Source organism: Catharus ustulatus, chromosome Z, assembly GCF_009819885.2.
Source record: "Catharus ustulatus isolate bCatUst1 chromosome Z, bCatUst1.pri.v2, whole genome shotgun sequence".
Lineage (NCBI taxonomy): Eukaryota > Metazoa > Chordata > Aves > Passeriformes > Turdidae > Catharus > Catharus ustulatus.
Window position 1 is genome coordinate 24,338,176 of NC_046262.2, and position 25,396 is coordinate 24,363,571.

General features: G+C 39.6%; 2 protein-coding genes across 8 annotated transcripts in view; one reads left to right on the forward strand and one right to left on the reverse strand.

The window, feature by feature from the left end:
• F2RL2 (coagulation factor II thrombin receptor like 2) overlaps positions 1-24,293 on the forward strand; it is a 32,881-nt gene extending 8,588 nt beyond the window's left edge. The window contains exon 3 of the mRNA XM_033085832.1: positions 24,267-24,293. Coding sequence (XP_032941723.1) covers position 24,267 — 1 coding nt within the window. The 3' untranslated portion in view covers positions 24,268-24,293. The remainder of the gene's footprint in view (positions 1-24,266) is intronic.
• IQGAP2 (IQ motif containing GTPase activating protein 2) overlaps positions 1-25,396 on the reverse strand; it is a 127,076-nt gene that overhangs the window by 41,528 nt on the left and 60,152 nt on the right. Inside the window, exons 3-14 of one of the 7 annotated variants that reach the window (XM_033085824.1) lie at positions 20,153-20,309; positions 18,930-19,007; positions 17,127-17,203; positions 12,562-12,629; positions 12,102-12,215; positions 7,677-7,855; positions 7,009-7,096; positions 6,280-6,443; positions 5,688-5,775; positions 3,098-3,261; positions 2,422-2,582; positions 34-158 (exon numbers count right to left, since the gene is read on the reverse strand). In XM_033085824.1, the coding sequence (XP_032941715.1) occupies positions 34-158; positions 2,422-2,582; positions 3,098-3,261; positions 5,688-5,775; positions 6,280-6,443; positions 7,009-7,096; positions 7,677-7,855; positions 12,102-12,215; positions 12,562-12,629; positions 17,127-17,203; positions 18,930-19,007; positions 20,153-20,309 (1,463 nt within the window). Of the gene's footprint in view, positions 1-33; positions 159-2,421; positions 2,583-3,097; positions 3,262-5,687; positions 5,776-6,279; positions 6,444-7,008; positions 7,097-7,673; positions 7,856-12,101; positions 12,216-12,561; positions 12,630-17,126; positions 17,204-18,363; positions 18,469-18,929; positions 19,008-20,152; positions 20,310-25,396 lie in introns of those variants that run through there. The other 6 variants (XM_033085823.1, XM_033085827.2, XM_033085826.1 and 3 more) reach the window with 6 other exon arrangements.

The following is a 25,396-nucleotide window of genomic DNA, read 5'->3' on the forward strand; positions in this document are numbered from 1 at the left end:
CTCTTCGGGCAATGTGGAGGAGGAATTACTTACTTTCATTTTCTTCTTGAATTTGCATATTAACCATGTCAATGCAGTTCTGGATATCATTCCAGCTTAAATAATCTTGGCCTTGAGATGAAGCCTCTGACTTAATAGACAATAGTGTATCAGCATAACTATAAGAAGATATAAAATACATAAGTGTATTTCATATATAAGATAAAGCGCCATAAAGAATTAGTCAGATGTATCATCCATCATTAAGTGACTACTATTTTTTCCAGTGACTCAATTTCAGACAAACTCAGCTCTTGTTAGAAATTATATAGACGTGCAAGCTGCCTGCTCTACGCATTTCAGGATCTGAAGAAATAGCCCTGTAATTCAGAGAACTTTTCTTGACTATGTGGCATGACGGCAATACAAATACTTGCACATACAGACAGCTTGCTGTATGGTGCAAGAGATAAATATGGGGAAAAATTATGTTCAGCTTCGTGCTTTAGGAAACTATTGTTGTCTTCTCGACACTAATTCAAAGACCATAATTTCAGTCAGTAGTATCAGGTATCGGCATTTCCTGCTACCTACACAAAGATGATGAACCATAGGAAAAAAAATAATTATGCCCCTCTTCCCACAACTCCAGATCCTCCAAGCACAGGCTCTGTAGCGTGTATCCTCTCTTCCTAAAAGGCTCACAGATCACATAAGCTGGAAACCTTCACAGCAATGCAAATTCATGTGTACTTAAGTTAAATGATTTTTGTATTTCTGAACAAAGCATAGAACTGCTAAGTATGTCAGATAAAATACATGTCTTCTATTTATATCAGAAGGTTGAGGAATGAATGGCTGGCAGGGGAAAGAAAAAGTAGGAGAGATTAATAATTTCCTAATCTGATTTGTCTTTTCAGCATCTAGTAGCCTGTGTTTAAGGGCTTCTGGAGCTGGAGACTGTGTATCACTTTAATAGTTGCAAACAAGGCAGCACTCCATTAATTCACCTACTCTGTTTTAAAATCTTATGTATTATTGAGGAATTGGCCCCACTACATGTTTTGTGTATGTCTTTTTAAAAGAAAAAAACCCTAAACTTTATATTTGATAGGGTCCAAAGTTTTCTTTATTAAATTCTCGAAAATCCCTAAACAACTGGAGCAACTAGTAACTGACTCTATTAACCTTCTCCCCAACATGCAGAGTTTTGGATACCTTTGACATATTACCCCTACAACATAGTTCCTCTAAATCCTCTTTTCCAGAAAACACATTCCCAACAAGCCCATTTCTTCTGATAGAAAGCCATTGAACAGGATCTCCCTCAATTAAGTCTTTCCAGCTCTACTGTATCTCTTCTTTACTGTGCAAGTTAAAGCTTCCTGCAATATTCAAGATACGGTTGGCAGTACAGGTTAATGGCATATTATAATTTTATTTACTTGTCCAGGCCAACTATTCCTACTGTTTCCTCTGTGTTGACTGACAGTGTAATCTAAAGATTGGGTTGGTAACACCACCAGAAATGCTGCACTTGGGCCACTTTGGGGCCATTTCTGCATATTTATAATGTTGCTTCTCTTGCTCACAAGTGCCACCTAACACTGGCAGAGATGTAGCAGATTAGTTTTGCTCTATTTTATGTCATTCTTCTCTCTCTTACCAAAACACTGGCTTCTTATTCCTAATCTGCCTTCCTTCTGGCTTTGAGACACCCAGCAAGGACCACTGTCAGATTCATGTCCCCTGACAAGTTACTGAAGATCTTCAGCCAGCAGCTGTGGTCGCTTTTTGCCCACTCATGCCTTCCAGAAGACATGGAGGTTTCCACCACCTGTGCCAAGAGACAGGAACTGGTCCACATTCCCATGCTCTCCCTTGTACGCTGGGAGCCTGATTTTTTATTGATAGACAAGAGACCAACTGCAGTAGCAGCTTGTCTGTGTAAGTCAGGCAAGGGACTGGGCAAGCAGCTGGCAGCCAAGTGAAGGCTATAATGTAATGTTGCACACACTTTTCTAGCAAGCAAAAAAGGGCTTGGCCGTGGCTCAAGGGATCTCCTGGACCCTGAGGCATTAAATACTCTCGTTCCAAAGATCATCTTTCAGAATTGCAGAGTAGTTAGTGATTAACAGTTTCCAGCTACAGTTGTTTCATATTTTAGTGTCTGCAAGAACTCTTGTCAGATCTTCATGCTTGCTTTCAGAGGATATTTTCCCTGCAACTCACACATCTACAGCCTTCAAGGTTGCTCTATTGCTTATATTTAGATACAACTAGTGCAGCAATTGTCACACTCTCCCTTATTAATTTAAAACACAGATGTTTATCTTGCAACTTCACAGCCACAACACAGGACAGCCCACCCAAAATAAAAACCTACTTATTTTTTTCAGAAGTTGCCAAGTCTCATCCAGACAAGACAAAATGAACCTTTACCGTTGCATGTTTTCCTCTTCCAGATTATTGAAGCCAGTGCATGGGTCTCTGAGATGATTTTTTATCATTAGGATGTCCTTATTTTCCAAGGTCTGGTTTAGCAACACAACAGCTGACAACATTTCTACTGCAATAGACAGTTCATCATGTGCCAGGTAGTTCTGTAGGACAATAATGTACTGCCGTCAGGAAGCTAAATAAGTAGTGTAACAAATTTGAGTTACACGCTCTAGACACCATCGAGGAGATGGGCTGGATTTAAGAAGCCTGGAAAGGTTCTTAAGTACAGGCGTGCCAGACTGACACATCAGTGGCAGTGGAGCTCAGTGGGTTTCTATGTCCCATCCAGTCTACCTTTCCTTCTTTTGCCCCACAGTCTCATCTCTTCTGGTCCTACTCATAACAGGGGATTGCTTTTCTACACAATATATGAACCAGTTAGTCCTCATTAAGAGCATGCAACAATTTTAAGAAGTCAGTTGATTTGTAGTAACACAAGAGCTCAGTCTGACTCTGCAATTAAATATCGGCCTTTTAACCAAAATGATTCATGCAATACATAACACCACGGCAAGAGAATTATGTCTGATTTTACATAATAACATGCTATGTTTGTGCTCTTTCATGGTCTCACTACACAACATCAATGAGCAGGCTGTAAGCTTTTCACTCTTACCACAGCATTCTGTTGTTGGAGGTTGAACAGCTCAGTCTGATAGACAGCAGCAGCAAATGAGTGAACAACAGGCAGCTGTGCCTCAGGTTTCATCAGTGCAACCAGTGTTTTACTAGGATCACAGTTACGAATTGCTGTATTGATATTGTCAACCGCTATAAATTCTAGAGAACAGCAGGGAAAAAAGCTTATTAATTTTCATATGTTGTTTGCTCTTCATGCCATGTAGATGACAACTAGGTTATTACAAAGAATATAATTTGCTGTCACAAGAGAAAAAACACTTTTGTGAAATTATGTGACTGTTGAATATTGCAAAAACAGTCTCTGTTCAAAGGAATCGAGCAAATAATTGACTGGAGGACTTCAAAATTTCTGTATTCTTAGAAAAGAGAGACTGCTTACTGCACCTCTAATACAAAACAAACAGCTGACCCCACCCTAGCACAGGGAAAGATCTAACTCCTCATGGGTGTGCTAGCAGCAGGTACTCCTGTGTATGTCAGCTCCAGCAACTCAGTCTTGCTTCACCCCATATGCTCCCTTCCTTCTGCACCACATTTCCTCCCTCACCTCCTCCTTTGGCAGGATCCAACTGAGATAGCTAAAACAGGCCAGTACCTGAAGTACCAACAACATTATTAGTGTCTACTTCAGGAGGCCTGGTGGAAATCAGCCAAATGTATTAGAGAGGTGTGATTTTCTGCCAGAAAATCAGTAGCAGAACTGATGGAAAACCACATGCTGTGATTTCTAGAATTTCCTCTGCATGCCAACATCTTTTTGTTTTTCTGTCAGTGTGGGAGATCAGTCCATACAGGCACTGTCATCTAGAAATTAATCCCTTTGATACAGCTCAGATTTTAATTTAAGCAGACCACAATAGAGGGATATGAGAGTATGAGAGTAAACCTTTTCAAGTACCTGAACAACTTGCCTGTTTTGCCTGTTTTTGCTTTTTGCTGGACTGACTTTGTCAGGGGTTTGAAGCCCAGTAGAAAAATGCTGAAAAACACTTCCCACTTGGGCAGCTGCAGAAGCATTACCCTCAGCTTAGTCACTGCCACCATAATTGCACACCTGGAGGAGCCTTCTCTGAAGAAACCCAGGCCAGGGCACACCCAGGAACACAATGTACAAGGCACCACTCTGGTCTGGCAGAAAGGGAAGCAGCCTTGAAGGTTAGAGCACATGTGGGCAATTGAAGAACAGCAATTATGCAAATGCTTTTTCCATCCATAAGCACCACTCCTCTACCTTATCATATGGCTTTTCTGTGTACTGTTACTCAGGGAACAATTTCAGTTATCACTGACTGCCCAAATCTGAGACAAGACTACACACAGAAGATGCCATCCACAGTTCATGTACACAGCAACTCTCAGAGCTTATTAAACAACACAAAGTCTTTGAAAACCTTTCAGCCAGGCCCACCTAAAAAGCCCCTTGCCTCTCATTTCATTTTCTCTGAAGCACAGTCATATGGGGCCACGCTGTCCCTGAACACTCTCTCTACTGGCTACTCCTACAGTTAGAAACCAGGAAAGGCTCTCACAGCTACAGCATGCACACATGCTCTTTTAAAGAAAAAAGTAAAGAGGAAAGGAGTCAAGGTCCAGAAACAGACTAGGCTAGTTCTGCAGCCAACAACCAAGCTACTGACTTCTAGTTTTGAAACCTAGCATGCAAACTGCAAAACATATTTTACATTACTCACAGTCCTGTAACAAAAGCCACTATGTTTTTCTTCTTAAGCAAAACATAAGAACTAATTTACTCTCCAGATTACTGTTAATGCTTTTTGCACATTACATTTTCTTCCTTTCCTTTATTAAGAGGCAACTCTTTCAGAGAAAGTGCTCTTCACCATGGCTAACTAATCTGAAAGGGGCTAACATTTAAGGTATAAAGTCAATTTTTTCTTCTGACATAAGCTGACCTCACAATATAGCCTTTAAGGCACATTACAAAAGCAATCAGTCTGGATTTCAAAGCATTGAATATAGTACCAGAGACAAAATAGCCATGCCCAGATGCAGCATGAAATGACAGCAGATCAACCAAAGGTTAACTTCCTAGCAAAGAAGTTTCCAGTCAAAAGCAGCAACACATGCACTGCAAATTTAGATCCCCTTTAACTATATTTTTTGGCAAATTATAACTTGTCATGTAGCATTCTTCACAGACTAAGAATAGGTTAGATTTAGATAACGTGTGTCTAAAAGTGAGAATCATTTTTTTCTGCAATGTGATTTCAAAATATTCCTCTATCTTAACTCTACAAGTATGGTCACTGCTCCCAAGTGACTATTAATACTGCAATGATAAATATTTGTTCCAGCCATCAAGCTTTCAGTTTTTTGCTGCTGTGCCTGCCAGTGGCCCAAGTCAGTTCTCAATAAGAGTACATCCAATGCAGCACGGATTGGTCACTTGGCAATTGTGACACTGAAAAGAAAGATTATGAGAGCAAAATGCAACACACGTGGTTTCAGTTGGAGAAACCTTGTTTATGTGCAAGTAATGGTCGACTGAATTATCTTAACGTAATTAAATGGGGATGGTAAAGAGTATTAAAACAGTTACTCACTAAGCTTGTGAGCCTCAGCTTCCACATTGGCAACACTAACTTCTTTCTGTATTTCACTTTTGTCGAGCATATTTGGAATGCCTGCTATCTAACAGATCAGAAAAACAAGGTTTAATTATGTTTTTGTTTGATGGCAGATAAGGGATGAAGTGTGGTGATGGTACACTGGGATTTGATTGTACTATCACCTGTGCATCAAATACAAAGCTCAGTAAAGAGAGCAATAATCTCTTCCTGTGGTTTTCATCTTTCTTAATATATATTCTCCTTAAAACCCAATTGGCACTTTAATTTAATGTTAATGATTCAGTATTACTTTTATTCGCACTCAAGTTTAACTCATTTTGGAAACAAAATACTAGGGGCTGCACGTTGTATGTTAAATTTTCTTCTAATATCTTAGTAAATACTTGCAAGGATATAATGCTCTTTAGAGCAAATGCAGCTCTTTGGTGTTGATTAGTACATCAATTATTCTCAAATATTTATAAAACTTTTCATAAATGATGCTGAAAGGCAGAGTAAAGACAATTTCCCTCTGGATTAAAACCAGCTAAAAAACTGACAAGTAGTACCTGTTCAATTCAATTACCTGCATTTTCTGTTCTTTAGAATCACACAACTGCAATAGGTACCATGAGGAATTTTGCGGCAGAACTTCAAGTAGGCTCAGAGCAGGGTGGTTCAAACCTGCCATCAGTGCCCCTTCATCTTGCCGGTCAATAGCCTCATTCACTTGGACTAAAGCTATGTGAACTGAAATGAAAACAACGCCCATAAACAGCAAATATGGCTTTCATGGGGGGAAAAATGTCCGTTGCTGTCAGCATTTCACTTTTTGTAAAAGCCAGCTAGGGCGGCAATCTTCGTCTAGCAGAGAATTACCTTTCATGTCCAGTCCTACAAAGGGAGTCTCTGGCTCTGTGTGAGCCTGTGTGGAAGCAGTTCAACCACAGCTAAGCAAAAGCTTATGAATCAATTTTGGGTCTATATAGAAGAGGGGGTCAAAATTTACAGTATTCTGCACACAAAAAGAACATGAAGAAACAGAGCAGGCAATAAACGATTTGATTCTGAACTGAGGAATCCTTACAGCAAAAACCACAAACAGAAATTAGCACCACCCCCCCACACACAAAGATTAGTAGAGAAGGAATAGCATGACAAAAACAGTTGTAGAGAGATATTAGCCACTTGTGCATATTGTACAAGTTTCCATAGAAATATTTTGTTTGTTCAGGTGGACTCAAGTTGTGTTCGGCTGTAATCTGGGACATCACATGTTGTGTGTATACTTCCATGAGGATGCAGAATAGCTTACTGTTTATTTTATTGATATTGCCTTGAATCTCAGCTTGTGTCAGCAACTCCTCGTAGACATCTCTCTCTTCATCAGAAATTGTGCCATTCTAAGAAAACAAAATTGTTGCTAGTTCACACAAAACAGTTTGCAAAGAGAAAAGCTGCTAGCCAAAGTCATTAAAACTGCATTAGCTGAAGCATTTACTGAAGGTATTTATAAGGGAATTTGTTGATTAAGTGAACTGAGGAAATTAGTGCTTTGTCATAGTGACTATTAGCTCTCATGTAAAAGAGCACAGCAGATAATTTCACATTAAATATCTGTGGTAGAGATTATACTTCATACTCAAAAAAGGGTATTATTGTGTTTACAACTTTTTAAGCAGTAAATTTGTTTTTTCTAAAGCAATTAAAGGAAGAAAACTAATCTTTTTTACTATTTATTCTTCTGGTATACTTAGGCTTTGGGCAAAGTTAAGCTGCATCATTCCCCTAGTAATCATATTCTTATAAAACTGGCTTTTAGCTCATTGCATTATCATTATTTCTCTTAGTTATCTTTAAAGTGGGGGTTTCTTCCTGATTGTACTAATTTTAAAAATTAAGTTAGTTTTTAAAACAATAATGTTACAGCATGACAAACATGAAGAAACACATGTTCTAGGAGTACAAATAAAACACCACTACCTTGAGTCTTGCATTTGATTCTTTCTTCCTTTTAGCATCAAAGAGCTCATTCTGATAGTCCTGTGCCAGCTCCTCATCCACGTTGAGCAACATTGCATTTGGGTTCCTCAGAGTCGCGATGGTTTGCTCAGCTACTCCCTTCTCCACAGCTTCGTTGATTGCAATTACAGCTGCGTGCACTAAAATTGAAAGCACAGTCCTAAACTTCAGGAAGCAAAAAAGTCAAAGCTGTTGCCATTTCTTCTGACTTATTTGAAAGGAGCATTGGGTTTATGTTCAATAATTTACACATTTGAACGTTCTACTCCACGTTTCCTCCAGACTGCAGAACCTTGTGTTTACTCAAAGGTGGCAAATCACAGTCTGTTCCATGTTCAGCCTTCCCCCAAACAGGCTGTGCTGTTTTCAGCTGGGGTAGAGTTAATTTTCTTCTCAGTGGCTGGCATGGAGCTGTGTTTTGGATTTGTGCTGAACACAGGGTTGATGACACAGAGATGTTTTTGTTATTGCTGAGCAGGGCTTGTACAGAGCCAAGGCCTTTTCTGCTTTTTGTACAGCCACACTGGTGAGGGGCTCGGCAGGTTGGAGGAGACACAGCCAGGACAGGTGACCCAAGCTGACCAAGGGGTGTTCCAGACCATGGGGCACCAAGCTCAGTGTATAAAGTGGAAGAAAGAAGGAAGAGAGGGATATTTGGAGTGATGGAGTGTGTCTTCCCAAGTCACCATCATATGTGATGGGGTTTGACTCTCCTGGAGATGGCTGAACACCTGCCTGCTCATGGGAAGCACCAAACTAATTCCTTGGTTTGTTTTGCTTGTGTGCACAGCCTTTGTTTTCCCTATTGAATTGTCCCTTTCTCAACCAATGAGTTCTCCAGCTGTTACCCTTCTGATCTTGCTGGCTGGGGAATGAGTGAGGGGCTGTGTGGGACTTGGCTGCTGCCTGAGGTTAAAGCGTGACACAGTTAATATTTTACTGACAGAAAATAGAATATGAGCTATGTTTTATCATTCAAGTCCTGTTTTACTTACAAGGCAATTACATGAAGGAATTGAAAGTATTTTTGGTAGTGTTTACCCTAAAGCTGTGTATTTGGGTCCATCTAAAAGTACTGTCTAAACTGAGTATATCTGAGAGATGCTGCACAAGAATAAGGAAACTGAAGCTCCATTAAACTTGTCCTCTGGAAAAACACATTTAATATCTCCCCCCTGCCCCAAGGCACATCACATTTAAGCCTCCCTGAGATGGTTCTTTGCACATCAAAACCTCCATGAACCTCTAAGCACATGAGACACACTGATGTAATGGTCTCTCCTCCTGTCACCAGCAAAGCCACAAGACAATAGAACTCAAACAGAGGCAAAAAAACACCCAGCAGGCTTTACAGGGTCCTCAAAAGATTACTGTACAGGAAAAATGGAAAAGATGCCATGGGACTCAACAGCCATTGATCAGCTTAAGTGTTAAGCCTTTCCTTTGAGCAAAAAAAGAAAACTTAATCTACTAAACAAATGATTGCCTCCAAGAATTTAAGAGTCACAAAAGCTCATGTTTTTTTCACACAGTAAATTTGTGTGAGTGTGCAAATTCAAAACCACTTATAGCTGAATTAGGTGTAGAGGAGTAACTAATACACCTCTCCCAGTTACTCCCTGAACACATTTGGCCCTAAGATCAGACTATGTGAAGCACTTGCACTAGAGCTGTACTTTATCTGGACCTTCAAGCCACAAAGAGACCTCAGTGTGTCTCAGTGGCTGGTAGCACATCAGTCTCAAGTATTTTACAAACTTTACTATACAAAATGCAAAATTCCTGATAAGTGTGTATCTAGATTATATCCCAAAGGAGGAACATTGCAGCTCCCCATTTATCATCACAGCAGCTTGCCTAGGATTTACTTTCATGCCACCAAGGAGATGTGCAAAGGGAAAACACAATGACCATCTTTCTACTTGGCCCTGCATGGTTCTGCTGAAGTGGAGAAAAGCATGCAGTATAAAGAGGTTATTTGGATTAAGTTTAACTGTAGGTCTAAATATCTGATTTTGAAAGACTTCAGTTTCTCTCAGTTTATGAAAGAAAGCAAAGATGCTTCAAATTTGAGGTTTTAGGGGAAAAAAAAGGAAGGGAAGTTAGGGAAGTTAGATAAAAAAATCATATCACTGAACACTCAACAGGGGTAAATGAAGGATGAAGTGAAGTTATCCACCCTCAGATATGCAGCTACTGGAACTTGCATACCTGTTGGTGGATAATCCATTGCTCAGCACTGAGTTAATGCCAGAAAGTTGTTCTAAAACGTTTCACTCTAGCTCAGCACAATAGAGATGGGCAATACAAGTAGCTAGCATGGTGGAGGAGACACAAACAGAAGCACACTGGTTTCATTTGTCATTAAATTTTGTGAGAAGACAAAGTTCACATTGACCATGAGAAAAAGTTTTTTCTTTGAGAGGGCAGTAATTTACTGGAATAGGCTGCCCAGAGAAATGATCACAGTATCAAACCAGACAGTTCAAGGAGCATCTGGACAAAGCTCTTAGCTGTATGGTTAGTTTTAGGTAATCCTGTTAGGATCAGAAACTTGGACTCAAATGTCCCTGTGTGTCCCTTCCCACTTAAGGCATTCTGTGGTGCTGTGCACATCCATATCCACGTCAAGGGACTAAGAGTACTGTCCTTAGACACATATATGATCCCTACATCCTCATATAACAGAACACATAGGAAGGATGTTTTCTCTTCCACAGTTGTGTTAGAGGTTTCACTAACCTAAATTGAGCTAGCAAAAAGCAGTCAAAGTATAGGTTCAAGATTAGGAGAGAATCAAACAGATATTGGTAGATGTGAACCCACCTACCAAGAGAAACAGTGAGAAGCCTGACTGAACTTGAAAGAGCAGGCTGGAAGTATGGAATAAGAGAGGTTTCCTTGCAGAATTAGCTCTCTGTGAAACCACTTCAACTTATTCTTTCCATGCTGATTCATACTATTGTTGGCAGCAGAGTAGGAGTTGTTCCACTTTCATATCTCCTTTTGCATACTCCACTTAGGAAGAAGGATGGTAGACCCCTTCCTTTGGCAGGATCTCCATTATCCAACCTCGCTAGTGTGAGGGTTCCCATAGCAGATGTTTCCTGCCATGGGGCAGGGCATACTATCTACAGCACAATCCTTGTTCAGAGGAAAAGAATCACCATCAGGAAACCCTGCTCTTCTAAAACTGAAAACACTTCAAAAGTCAAAGGAAGCCCTACGCACTATAAGAAGGCTTTCAGTAAAGGATGTTTGAGCCCTTTCATTTTCAGGGGAGGAAGCTCCCTGAAAAAGTGCTTGGTAGTCACTAAATATCTAAAAATCTGCTAAAAAACTCCTGCCACTTAAAGAGCAGCATTTTGAGAGCTAGCTTTGGTGAAGCATGCATATATTAAGCAGGCTTCAAAATGTACAACAGACAGTGTGAATCAACATCAAGTGTGTTTTAACTTAGAATCTGCAAATTTCAGCACACTAGTAATATAATGAATCAGTTTGCCACTTTGCAAGGTTGAATAAAGTAGCAAAGACAATCCTTCTGTTCTTCAATTTACCCTTCTGAAAAGACTAGGATCTTAAACTGACTAGAGCTCAAATGTTGGTTGAAGTGGACACATTTGATTTCATACCATTTAAATGAAAACAATTTTTTTTGGGTAATATATCACACTATTTAACAAAAAAAGAGAAGTGATATAGGGAAAAGCACCCAGACTTACACATGAGTAGTCATGAGCAGTAGAAAAAACCATTGAATTCTATTTTTGAGTGGAATCTGTTCAAGATAGACCCAAAAGAACCTGAACTGTCCAGCAGGACCTACCCTGCAGCATGGTACTACCATGCAGTGGGTCACATGCCAGTGGTCAGACAGGTTGAAAGTTACCCATGGAGGAAAGGTCCAAACATACAACACCATATGTGGGAGTTGTCTGTCTAGAACAATGACTTGTCCTCACAGCAACCCGTTTGAATGTTTTAGGAAAACTGCAAAAGGCAAAAAATAAAAAGAGGAGGCACAAAGAAGGCACCAGGTGCCCATGGCTGTCTTCATTGTATTCACATGCTGCAGAGGCATGCACAGAGGTCAAGCCTTTATTCCAGAGGAGCACTACCTACCAAAACATTAAACCCATTCAAAATATTGTGAGAAATCTTTACTTCTGTTAGCACTTCCTATGGGTCAATGGAGATACGAAAAACACAAACTGCAAATTTTGAAGAGGCCTTGTAACAAGGAAGCAGTGTGGTAGTGAAAACTTGCTTGCTTTTCTTTCTAGTCTTAAGAGGTAGCAAACTAAGTGCATGAGAACACAGAAAATATTTTGCTAGCATTCTGTCAAAGCATTTGGTAGAGAACAGAATAAGAGCCACACTCACAGGCAGCTTCATCCACTGATAATTCACTGGCCAGAATCCCACCAATTTTACTAAAAGATGGCATCTGTATACCATATTTCTCTAGCTCCTTTCGCATGTTGCTGATTTCTTCCTCTGTCCAGACAAAAAAAAAAGGAAATATCAGAACAAAAGCATGACAATTTCACTGTGAATAAACATACCTACAAAAATGTTCTGAAATTTTTTCTGGCCAGGGCTTCTGAGCAGTTTTCCTCTCCATTTTGAAGGACTCTAAGATATGATACATATTCAATGAAAACTCCTTCCTCCTGTCCTTCTGAGACTAACAGCAGCCTCCCACCCACCTGTTTAATTTGTAACAGTGTTTGTAACAATGTTGTCAGAGGAGAAAGGCCATAATGTATAAAATGTGTAAATTGGTAACAGATTTACAGTGTAAAAAACCATCTAACATACGATCAGATAAGCATCTTTTTACCTGTGAAGTCTACTTTTCCCAGAAGGTCCTGGATCTGTGGAGCTAGTCCTAGTTTGAAGAGATATAAACTGCAAAGAAGAAAATCAGGCTTTTAAGTTCTGCGTGTGGTTGAGCTGTTTACTTTCTGTACAAGAGAAAAGCACTTTTTATAAAGTTTGCCCTTTAACCCTTGACTTAAGCATGCCAATATAGAATAAATTGACACTACAATTTTCTTTGTGCTGTATTTTTAAGTCTTACAGAAAGAAATCTTTTTTCCAAGAAACATCTCTAAGAAAGAATCACTGTCAGCATATCTCAGGTTACAGGGGATGCATAAACAAGTAGAAAACCTTAGTGAAAGATAAGTAAAGAAATACAGAAGCTAGTACTGGGGAAAATCAAGATCTGAAAGCATTTTAGGATACTTTATATCTTTGGATCTATGTTCTGGTTTGACTTGCATTAATTACATGCTATAATAACAGAAGAATACATAAATCACTGACACCCTTCCTATACCCCTCTTAAGGGTAGAGGGCCAAAAACCTGTAAGCCCATCCAACATCATCTCTAAATATTTGTGCCATTACCTACTTTACTCTTGGAAAAATAAAGGAAGCTGATTTAATGTAGTATCCAAGAACTAACTTTTGTTTTTTTAATACAGCATGAAAAACACCTTCACTCATTCCTAGAGCTCTGGGGTGCTATCTGAAAGAAAACAGCTGAATACATATATATTTTCTCAGTAGCTTCCAAACACATGTATTTATCTACAAAAGACTGATACTTCTATCATTTATCAGTGAAATTCAATAAACAAGTGAGTTAAACAAGAAAGAATCGAAAAAGGTTTTTAAAACAATATTTAAATAACACAATCCTCCAAAAGGATTATTTTCCACCTCTTCTCAAACTTACTTCACCCCAACATCATTCATTTCAAATGTGTCTTGGGGTTCAGGGGTTTTTTTGTTCCTGGAGAAGAGTATTTTCCTTTTGTGTTTTGTTGTAGAGGAGATTTTTTTGCCAGTAGCAAATTGTGGGAGGAGATCTCAAAGCACATATTTGTAGATGTTCTATGTACTTAGGAGCGTGAGGAATCAGCATTTATCTTCCATGCTGCCTCAACTATTCCTCTGTCCTGCCCCCATCTGGATGAACACAACAAAGAATCTCAGATAGGTGAACATGCCTTTACAGCCTCAAAATCATTGCTGATGCCATCCTCATATTTCAAATCTGCCTAAATGCAAATTAGCTTTTTCACGGGGAGAAAAAGCACATAGACTTTACCAGACTATAGTAACAAACCAGGTTCCTCTGTTACCCTGGTCTGCCTTCCAGTCTTTCTGGGTAAAAAGATTTTTCTCCAAGTTTCAAACAAGGACACAATCCTGTCTGAAGTGCTGGGTGTCATACAAACAGTTATGGAAATCAGCAGCTGACTGCTGACTCTTTTTTGGGTCACCACTAAAAAAATACAAGAAGAAAGAGTGATATGAACATTAAAGAATATTTTTTTTTTGCTGTTCAACACTTCCTAAATGATGTAGAACCATGTGTGGCATTTCCTATACTCCTCTGTTTGGATAAACTTATTAACCACCAGATGGTGCTGAAAATGTTCCTCGAGTTTTGCAGAGACCACAAAGACACTTCTGAGTTAACATATCATTTCACTTGAAACAGCTTGCTTAATGGTTAAGAAAACTGAATTCAAGGCACCAGAAGCATGGGAAAAACAAAGGAGGAAGAACAGTTCCTAGCTGAAACTCCTTTCAAGAGAAGGCATTACCCACACAGAACTACATCTCATATCAGGCAGAGGTTCCCAGGACTTTTAATGAGCTTATTTCACATATAACATGCTGCGAAAAACAGATCTGAAAATAGCATGTTTTTTCTTTATGGCATGTATGTTATTCTGCTGCTTCCTAGGAAAAAAATGTTTGGAAGCTGTCCAACTTCTAGAGGGATAGTTTGTTTAAGATAGCAGTGATCATCTTGCAAAGATAATTTGAAAAATAAATTTTTCAGGGAAAAGTATCTCCAGGCACTGCTATTTATGAAAAAGAATCACTGTTAGCATCTTGATTTAAATTATTATTAAAATATTATAAAATATTTAAAATAATAAAATATCACATTATCATTTAGCGCAGGAACACAAAAAAAAAACCAAAAACCAAAACAAACAAAAAAAACCAACAATAAAAAAGTGCAAGCAATAGAATCTATGCCTTTGTATTTTTCAGGTTGGAACCAGGAGTTCCAGTTCTAGCTATACGACTAATTTTTTCCTGGCCTTTGTCCCAGTCAATACTTTAAGTATTGGTGTTTCAGAGAAAAAAGCAAGAGGTAATTACATTCAACAGGAATATAATAAGAAATTGTTTGCTAAGTCACTCCTTCCTGGCCAGAGCAGTGTTGTATTTGACAGCATAAGTCATCCCACATGCTTTAAGTGCAATGGTCTTAATTTCAGACTTAAATCAGGACATAACCTAAAACTATATTTAAACCAACATGCTTAGAGTACCCATCTATCTTTAGGCCTTCTAGTGGCAGATCAGCAAAACAATAAACAGCCAGTGACTTTCCCTGCAAAATGTTAGTATTTCAGATGTCAATATGCATTTCAGATACAGCTCAGCATTCTTCTGGTGTCAATCCACCTGGGAGCACTGCTGGCCAGGCAAAGTGCCCTGTGCTTAATTCTATTATTTCCGAAACAGCTTTCAATGTAGCTTGAGTGCCATTCAACACTGTGATTGAAGTTTGATTGAAAGACTTCAGTGAAAGTCTTCTGGCATGCATTTTAGGAAAAGGTATGGAAATAAATAAAACTCAATTATTGTTTCTTCTATTCTTACATCCTGCACAGGCACAGGGATCTACAATCTCATGGGAAAGCATCATAAATAAAAGCATTCCAGGCCTATTCCCCTTCAGCATGGTATGACACGTTTGATATGAAGTCCATTTCTAAAATAATAGCACTAAAATGTTTTTGGGTTTTTTTTTAAGTACAGAGGTACAGTGTTAGAGTTGTGTTGATATGCATCAAGAAAAATTAATTTAAACAGGACAAACTTGGAAGTGAAAGCTGAGACAACACAGACTAATTTTGGTACTGCAGAAGTCGTGGGGCCTGACAAGATGGAGAAAAGAAAATTTCTACCACAGGTCAATTCACTGTAAACCTCAGTTCAGGATAAGAATTATTGCCGTTGCAATGATAAGGCAGACCTGGATAAGATATTTGATGGAATTGTTGTGTATGCAGCATTCAAATCCAGTTAATAATGTGGATATACACAATAATATACATGAAGGAGCAAATATTAGAAAAATTAAATGTGTTCTTGCACCTTGTGCAAAATGTTTGAGCTCGCCCATGACACAGCTGGGCATGGGGGGCTCCACTGACTCAGCCTGACCTGGTTAGGGTCACAGCTCCACACATCCTCTTCAGGGAATCACTTCAAGCTTACACAAGACACTTGCTGTCAGAACAGACTGCGCTACAAAGTTACAGGGAAGAATCATCCTCAGTCCTGGGGTCACTTCCCAGTTAAAATTACACTAAGTATAATAATTTCAAGGGGCAACTCTTGTTAAAGATGGCAAAAATATACTGAGCTGTCAACTATGAACACCTGGCATATTAAACAAATACGGTGAACTTTAGTGGTAAGTCCTGTTTATTGGGAGTGAGTGTACATCCCAGAATGCAAGAGTGGGCACATAATTTCAAGGATTAGCCCTACAAAAATTTTATTGAAACGCATATTGAATAGTCTCTGTCTGATAGCCCTGGAGCAGCTGATGTGTCTTTGAAGACCATTAGAAACAGAGAAGAAAGTTTGGGGGGCAAGTTAATTATGTTGTCTAACAAAAAATATTGAAAGGGAAAGGTCTCTGTGTGCAGGAAATGAACTAGAAGAGCCACAGGAGGGTGGAGCTGTCTGCCAACAACACTGTCCCTCACATCACGGACAGCACAGGGCAGATGTTTTTGTGCTAGACATCAAGAAGATCCTTAAGGCAGAACATAAAAAATTTTAACTGCTACTTTCAATGGTGTAGTCAAAGCCTCTGTGACTTTACATTAAAAGTCAAGTTGCTCAGAATTTTTAAATATTTGAGAATGTATTTTTTTTTTTTTACCTTAAATGCCACAGAATACAGTAATTAATTGCTTCAGTTTTGGGACAGAAAGATGTCAGTTCACCATTATCATCTGATCAGCACGTCTGCTGCATGGTTATAGTAACGTTTTGCTAAATTTCTGTTAATTTGTTTGATTTCTGATGAAGTATGTATTTTGAAACGGTATGTTCATTTTTCAAGGGGGTGTACTATTGAGAGAGGGATTTGCATGCTAAATTCAGTAGCCCTTAATTCTGAGACCTATTTGGCCAATAGACCTGAAAAAGTTCAACTTTTGTCTCCAACTTAAAACTAATGACCTCATAAATTCTGACAGATTTTGATGCACTGATTGTCCTAAAACCATTTTAAGACTTGCACTCCTAACTTTGGCAGTTAGTATAACTTTTATTCCTGTCAGCAGTTACCTTAGAGCGTGAATACAGTATATCATCCTAGGGATGTTTTTCCTATCATAGACATCGGTAGTCTCTGGATAAAAGATCTAAAAAGCAAAGAGCACACAGTTAAATGAGAAGACTTATTATTGAGAAGAAATGTTTACTCTGCAGAATCATACCTTAAATTTACACAATTTCAGCTGTTACTTTTATACAGCTATGAGTCATGTCTCTTCTGATGTTATTTTAACTTTATCAGTAGTTTTCATAAAGAAGAGCTTAATAAAGCATAAAAGCTACTTAATAAGAGGGTAGAAAAGGAAGATAAGCAGGCAGCATTTCAACAAGATTTTTAGAAAATGTCCTTTGGCATGAGCTCAGTCAGTAATGCTTGTCCTCTACAGACGCCCAAAACCTGGAATGTAGTTAAAATTTGCAAAGTCTCATTACAAACCAAACCTATCAAGTATGGTTTAAAAATGCATAATTCTAATTGCCAGCACCCCTAACTTTTTGAATACATCATTTACAAAGAAAGATATTTAGAAAGAATATTAAGAAATTTAGCCAAGAAGTCACATCATAAGTTCCAGTTCTGGTTCCACCAGTAATTTGTTCCTGGCCTTGGTCCCAGTCACTAAACACTGCTTCTCCACAAAAATATAATAAAAAGACTTAGTTAACCGTGAGAGTTGGCAGCATGCTTCCAGCCCAGGCTGGTCACTCGGGGCTGCACTGTCCCATGGTTAATGGGACCAGACTGAGTTAGTCAGAAGCACAGAGCTCTCTTCATCATTCACTCAAAACAGCTTTGTGAGAGAGAATTGGGAAAGCTTTAGGCCATGACCATCCTCTGCAACAGAAACACAATCTTTAAGAGGAGGGATGGCAGGGTGGAAATCAGCCAGCTGACAGAGGGCTGAAGGACTTAATTGGAGAAAAAGAAAAGTCTGACCTGGAAAGGGCAGGACCCCTTCTCATCTCTGGCATTTCTGATGGCAGGCATGAGTGCCCTTTCTGGTTATAGGCACCTGTATTGAGTGTGCCTGCAGTAGATGACCATTTAGTAGTAGATGTCCATTTAGCCCTTCAAGCAGCTCCCTGTGTGTCCCCACTGTGCCTGACCACAGTGCCTCAGGCAGCACACCTAGGGTGGGGAACTGCTCACCTCAGCCTGCGTGTGGCTGCCAGAAGGCACAAACAAGCAGCGTAGGTGTTTGCACACAGCCCTTTGTTAAAGGATTTTAATCCAAAATAGACTCACTGGTGCCCAGAAACAGCAGCAGAGGGGGGAGATGACAAGCGAAGACCCACAAGGAGGAAGGTAAATATAAGAGGTGACTCAAGAAAGCAGCTGGTGGAAGAAGAGCAGCAACACAGTCACGCAGATGCACTGAAGGGTGCAAGAAAAGTCTGGAAACAGGGTAGAGGCAGAGAAACTGGGGTGTACAGTAAGAGGAAGAGGCAGCAAGAGGCACGATGTGAAGAGGTAACCTGAAGGAAGCAAATATTTAAGTTTTCTATTTTAAACCATACTCCTTTCAGAACCGCCTCCCCCGCCCCAGAGATTGCATTAGCAGAAAGATTCCAAGTGTTTGAGCTAGCTCAAATCCTGCTAGCGTTCCTGCCTCAGCCCACACACACCAGCAGCAGCAACACAGGACTGACACTCCCACTGCTTCCCACTGCTTTTACCTTCTCAAATTTTTTTTAAATTACCCCTTCCCTGTAGACTTACTGTAAGGAACTGTTTATGCTCAAGCAGATGAAGGGGGATCTCAATGAGCCAATGATTTGAGCCACTTTCCTTGCTGACATTTAAAGGCTTACCTTAGGCAGACCAATGGACTCCATTGCTCTTAGCCACTGCACGGTGTTGTCAGTGTGACGAAAATGAAGGCCAGATCTCTATTGGAAACACAGAAGATTATCAAAGTCACATTGAGCAAATTCTCTACTTATTGATCCTCCTGTTGTTTTCCAGTTCTATATCCTGAAGTTGAGTTCACAGAATTTTCCCTTATTTGAACCCAGAGACCAAAGTGTAACAGCTTCAATTTTGCTAATGAAGCATTCCTAACACATTAACAGCTCCACACTGAGTTCAGCTCATTCTTTCATGTTACATAAGTCAGATTTGTAGCCACCAGGGCAGACTGTGATTAAAGTAGAAATTTGTATAGTCCTTCAGTATTCTTTGGGAGGAGAGGCTGGGTGTCAAAGACAAGGAACCAAAACATAGAAGTAGTAACTGCTCAGCACTACCATGAAGAACAGATAAGGAAGTCACAGAACTCTTCAGTTCTACCTGAATACCTGATCTGACCCTCCCTAAAGCCTATGCCATCAGCATAAAAATAAAGTGGGAAAGTATTTTTTCTTTTATTTTCAATGTTATCTTTTAGGGTAAAGGGAAAAAGGAATCTCTCAAGTTTTGGAGATTTTCAAGAGAAACATTTAAATGTAAACAGAATTCTTAAACATAATTTTTTTTCTGCCCCCTCTATATGTTGAGACAATGCATTCCATAAAGGGACTACTGTGTATGATGGTATATGTATCTGCATTATTGATGTTCTTAGAGCTAGCAAAATCCTGCGCAGGGAACAAGCTAAACTCACTCACTGGTAGCTTGTTTTTTTCTTCTTGCTGCTAAAGTTGATGAAATAAATACAGAGATCTAATTAAGTGAATTTCAAATATGCTTCCTACAAAATGAGGAAAGCTTGAAATAGTTATCAAATTGCTTTTGGCTTCCATCCCTAATGAGAAATAACTTTATAAGTTTCAAAGCTCATGTTCTCCTTGGAGCCAGAAGTGTAATTTGTGCAGCTTTAAAAACTTGGAGCAACACCAGAACATTTTTTCTAAATGCTGAATATTTCTAACTTATCATACAGGCTTCTTACAGCTGTGCATCTTCCATCTAGTCCCTACAGCCTTAAACGAAAGATACAGAAAGCTAACCAGCCACGCTTGGGAATCTTTAGAAGCTAGAAGACAAACATTACTGGATTTTGTCATCCTGGTTGGAGAACTGAAAAAATTATTACCTTGTAGCGTGCCTGCTCCACATCATAGATCTTTTTGTCTGACACCACATTAGGTGCAAAGAATTTTGCAAGCTTGGCAAGGTAAACACCATTTCTTAAGCCTTCTTCCAGTTCCGTAGTTGGGGGCAGCTCTTCGTCCAAGCAGACCTCCATCCATCTACAGAGACATTTGAGAAACATGATTATTTGGGTTTTAGTATGAGTTACAGCCTTTGCCTACAACTATCATAATTTAAATGTCACCACCACAATGTTATTATAACAGAGAAGGGACAAGGGGTAGGGAGAAAATTTTCATACTCATTCACGTGACATATCAAAATGATGAGGGGATCATATCTGTGATTATAACGTATCAATAAGCAAACAGCATGCTTTGAAGTATTCATGCCCCAAGAGGTCTAACTCAAACTTTTGAACAGTGCCAGGCTTTTGAATAAACAGCAATTTAAGCTGAAAACTAGAAGAAAACATGGAGCATTGTGTATTATTGATGTTTGCTTTTAAAAAAACTTCTGTGATTTCTGTGCCAGTGCAGTGAGGCAGGTTCCTGTAGGCAGTGTGCTGTGCAACACATCCTCACAGCAATGCCCAGCTCAGTACAGAGCATTCCTGCAGAATACCCTGCTCCTGCATGGGAGCTCTCCACTCTCACCCATGAATCGCAGTACTGGCACTGGAGGGACGAGTGAGAGTTTGTGGAAAAGCCCAAAGTAATTTACACATTTGAGGTCTGCCTGGCAATAAGTAGATTGAAACATGGCGCCTTGTTAGTGACAGTGACTACATCCTCCTAGGTGTTAAACTAGTTATGCATTTGGGACTGAAGATGTGAGAGACATGATACTAGACAGAACAATATTAATTGAATACATAGCCAGTTCAGAAAGCAAATAACAGACATGAAACCATATTATCCAGTATGTTTATACCGAGTAGCCAAGAGAAATTGCTTCCAAAGCACTTCCAAGAAAGATTAGTGTCTTAATCACTGGACCAGAAGTTCCTTACATTGGTGGTCTAAGTGTTTTGGCCCTGTGATATTATTCTTATTTCCAGCAGCTAAATCACATTACAAGAGCTTTAAATCTGCTTAGCTTTCCACAGTACTTTTTTTTTATTTGCTTGGTCAAACTCCCACACTTTTAGGACATTAATATCGATACAAATAAGAAAGCTGAAGGGCAAGAATAAAGTTGAAGACATTAGATCACTTTGCCTACTGTCACTAAGGCAGCATCACAGTAAGCAAGACAGCATTACAAATCTAAGATCACCTCCATAGGGATGACTTCAGAAACTAGAAAGCTTGGATCCATGTTGAAACTGAGCCAATTTTCACTCCATGTAGAAGAAGAAAGCTCACTACATCACTTTGTTTCACATTAAGACTCTTGACTAATGTTCTACTCGCTTCCACTTTTGGATTTGTTACAGGATGTATGAAAGTTGTTTCACTGCAGCACAGACTACCCAAATAGCTCTCTAGGAAACCAGCACCCATAAATCCAACACAGTATCACACAAAACTACACTAAGCGAGTGCCATTAGGACAACTGTATTCTGCAGTATAAAAGCTACTTTAGTGAGGAGAATCATATTCCTGACGAGTTTCCCAGCTTTATCCTGCACTGCATGTTCTCATGTTATGAGTCCATGCCAAGGGTCCCAAAACAGCATTTTATAAACGAAATAGATTTATACAAAAAGGTATCACACTTGGCTTTTCCAAAAGAGACGAGGAAGGATATACAAAGAAAGTGTAGTTCTAGGCAAATGTGATTTTCACCTGAGCCAGATAGCTTTCCCTATAGAATTTATTTCCTAGAATGTGTCTTCTACAAAAAGAATTGTAGAGATAAGCATCAGGAGCTTGCTGAACTACAGCAGGTATTCACCATGAGCCACAGCTGACTCTGCTGTTCAATGGACCATCACCAGAGATATGAAAGGCGTGTCCAGAGCAGCATTTTGTACCTTGCACTGGATTCTTTGCACTCCTAATTCTCAATTTACTTGTGAAAGTGTTTTTCTAACATCTTAAGTCCAGGGGACCAACAAGGTACTGCAATGGGACTGTTTTTGAATTTCTTTTCTTTTGGAATTTCTTTTCTTCCTTCCAGTACAAAAATTTACTACTTAGATACAAAATTGAGTCACTCCCTGAGCTCTAAATAAGATGCTAATCCAAAGTGAAAGCTACTCCTCAGCTTTTCAAACATTTTGTAATTCAACAATAGTAAAATTGTTGTGGGTCTTTTTCCAGCACGGTGATAAGGCTTTAAAATTAATCTGGAACCCTCCTGTTCTAGTCAGGGAGGCTGCTGTGTCTAACAGGTAAATGCAGTACCCTGAGGAACTAATAGGAAACAGTATGAGGATGCAAAGAAAGGAGTAAGAAGAAAAGGTAATGTAGAATACAACTGTCAAACCAACAAGTCCAGATCAATATACAAGAGAATAAATATCTCTTGAGAAGGAGAATGTTAGTAACTCAGGGGAGAAAAGAGGAGAAAAACGAGAGAACTAAGTGGAACAGACCTGAGAGATGCAAAGTTTCTTTCTATTTATAGCCAAAAATCTAGAAGTTATATCTACTCAAGAAAAAATTAGGAGTCTGCAATAGGGCAAGTAACACCATTTGGTAATCAGTGTCCAAGACTGAGAACACAGCCATAGCTGTATTACATATATGTTTTACCAATGTCTGGAAGTTGCAGAACTTAGCTACAACATGATCTACTGTGAAAGGATTTACTGTGTTTTGCACATGTTTAATCAGAGGAAGGAAAAACCTCAGGATTTTAATTAAATCCTGCTAGTATACAAACAACTTTATAACTTAGTTATGCAAACATCTAGAGGGTGCTATAAGTATTCCACAGAGCCTTCTCTCCTCCAGGCGGAACAAACCCAACTCTCTCAGCCTGTCCCCGCAGAAGTCCTCCAGCTCCCTGATTAATTTTGCAACCCTTCTCTGGGCCTGCTGTGACCTGCTGGGCTAAGTCACAACTTTTCTGCGCTGGGACCCCAGAGCTGGATGCAGCACTGCAGGTGGGGTCTCACCAGAGCAGAGCAGAGGGGCAGAATCCCCTCCCTGCCCTGCTGCCCACACTGCTCTGGGTGCAGCCCAGCACACGTTTGGCTCTCTGGGCTGGGAGTGCCATGGCTGGGTCATGTCGTGTTTCTTGTCAACCAGAATAGCCATAGCACTTTTCTCCCCAGTGCTTCTTGCTATTACAGAGGTTTTCTTCCCTTTACACTAATTCAGTTAGAAGGTAATTGTGTTTTTAAACAGAAAGAACCATTATTTCCAACCTTCTGAGGTTCTGCTTTTAAAGACGTAGTTTGGTGAGTTTATGAAGGTTATTATAGTCAGCAGGCGCATACTGGACAGAGAAAACCAGAAATGCTTCTATTTTTGTTTCGTTAAGTGAAACACAGAATACCCACATGACAATAAGGATTTATAGATACCTTTAGAGCAATTTATTTTCCTTCAAGGCTAAAGAGACAGCATTGCTTTTGGCTCACTCACTGTTTTGCTGAGCACACAGAACTGCAGCATCAGCATCACCTTTAAGTCTGTTGCCCAAAATTCGCCAGGAGATACAGTTTGCACATTTGACTATGTACTGAAACAGATTGCCCAGAGAGGTTGTGTAGTCTCCCTCACTGGGGATACTCAAGAACTGGCTGGACTCAATACAGTGCCATGCGCTGTGGGACGACCCTGCCCGAGCAGGGAAGTTGGACTAGATGACCCACTGTGGTCCCTCCCAACTTTAACCATTCTGTCATTCCGTGAAAACAGCGACAGTAAGATTAGCTCAGATTGCATTTTAAAACAAAAACCACCTGCTGAGTCTCATTCAAGGCAAGGTCAAAGGAGCTGGAAGCAACAGTGCTGCACTACAAACTGAATCAGTTATGAAGATGTCATTGACAGTCTGCATGGTCAGAAAAGCACACACACAGGTCAAGAGACTGGAAATGTTGGTATCAATGTTCAGCAGAGAAGAGAGGATATCTTGTACTACCCACTCAAAGCCCATCACGTTCAGCACACAATTGTGCAGTACAATTTATACTTTTGTTGCCCTGTTCTTTCAGATTTATGCCACAAGATGTGGATCCAAGGGCACCAAGTTTGCGGGAAGCACACCTTCAAAGAAGAAAACATAGGACTCCAGAGCCAAAAGTTCAGAACACTGCCTGGTGCTGTGGAAAAGGTGTAGTGAAGAAAAGATAAATTTAAATTACCACTCACTTATCACCTCCCTTGCTCACAACCACAGCCTTTCAATCTAGTTCAGCACAAGTGAAACAGACTGTTGACCCAGAGAGTACAAACTGGTTTTCCAGTTTTGTTGAAAAAAAAAAAATCTTTTTTGCTAGAAAATAATAGTAACCACAATCAGACCCAAAGCAAAATGTTAGATTCTAGCTTTAAATGTCTGTGAAGTAGCGGAAGTGGTTTAAGTCAAAACTTTTACTTGGAGATATTCAGAAATACACAACTGTCTGAAACATGTGAACTCATAATTTAAAATTCCATACCATTATGTCTCTAGTTTCTGAATCTAGAGATTTGTTAAGAAATCTCAGCTCTTAAATTTTCCTTTGCTTAAAAAAAAAAAAAAAAAAAGAGACTTTTCTTTTAGCTGCCAACATTCCCTTAAATAATGTTTTATAAAGGAGGGTGACTGCAGCCAAAGCAACCTAGGTGTGTTCCTTGGCTGAGCAGTGGGGTGGTGGAAAGGTTGATTTGTTTATAAGGAAAACCTGTATGTTGACTTTGGAATTTGTTCTCATTATACTGCAAGTTTTAGTATGATACATCTCCTAAACCAGAAAACTCAGGAATAGGTTATTTCACAAACAGCTATAGGCTACTTCCAGAGGAAAAACATGCAAAGCTTCCAGCCATTCCATGAAACTAGATATATAAAATCTAAATACCATCACAGCAAAAACTATTAGCTGTATAAAAAAGCACAGAACCTTGGAGGCTTGATTTTGAGGCTGTAGAGTAGAGTGGGTAGCTGAAAAAACTACTTTCTTCACACCCTTTTTTCACCCCTCATGTTCTGGTGGTACATTCAGCCCCAAACCCTTCTTACAGATGGGAGCCTTAGCTCAAGTCAGAGCTACAGTTCCCTGATGCCAACTTACTCCTAGAGCCAGACATCCTGGAAACAGCAGCTTCTAAATTTGAGACTCCAGATTCATACTCCAGAGAC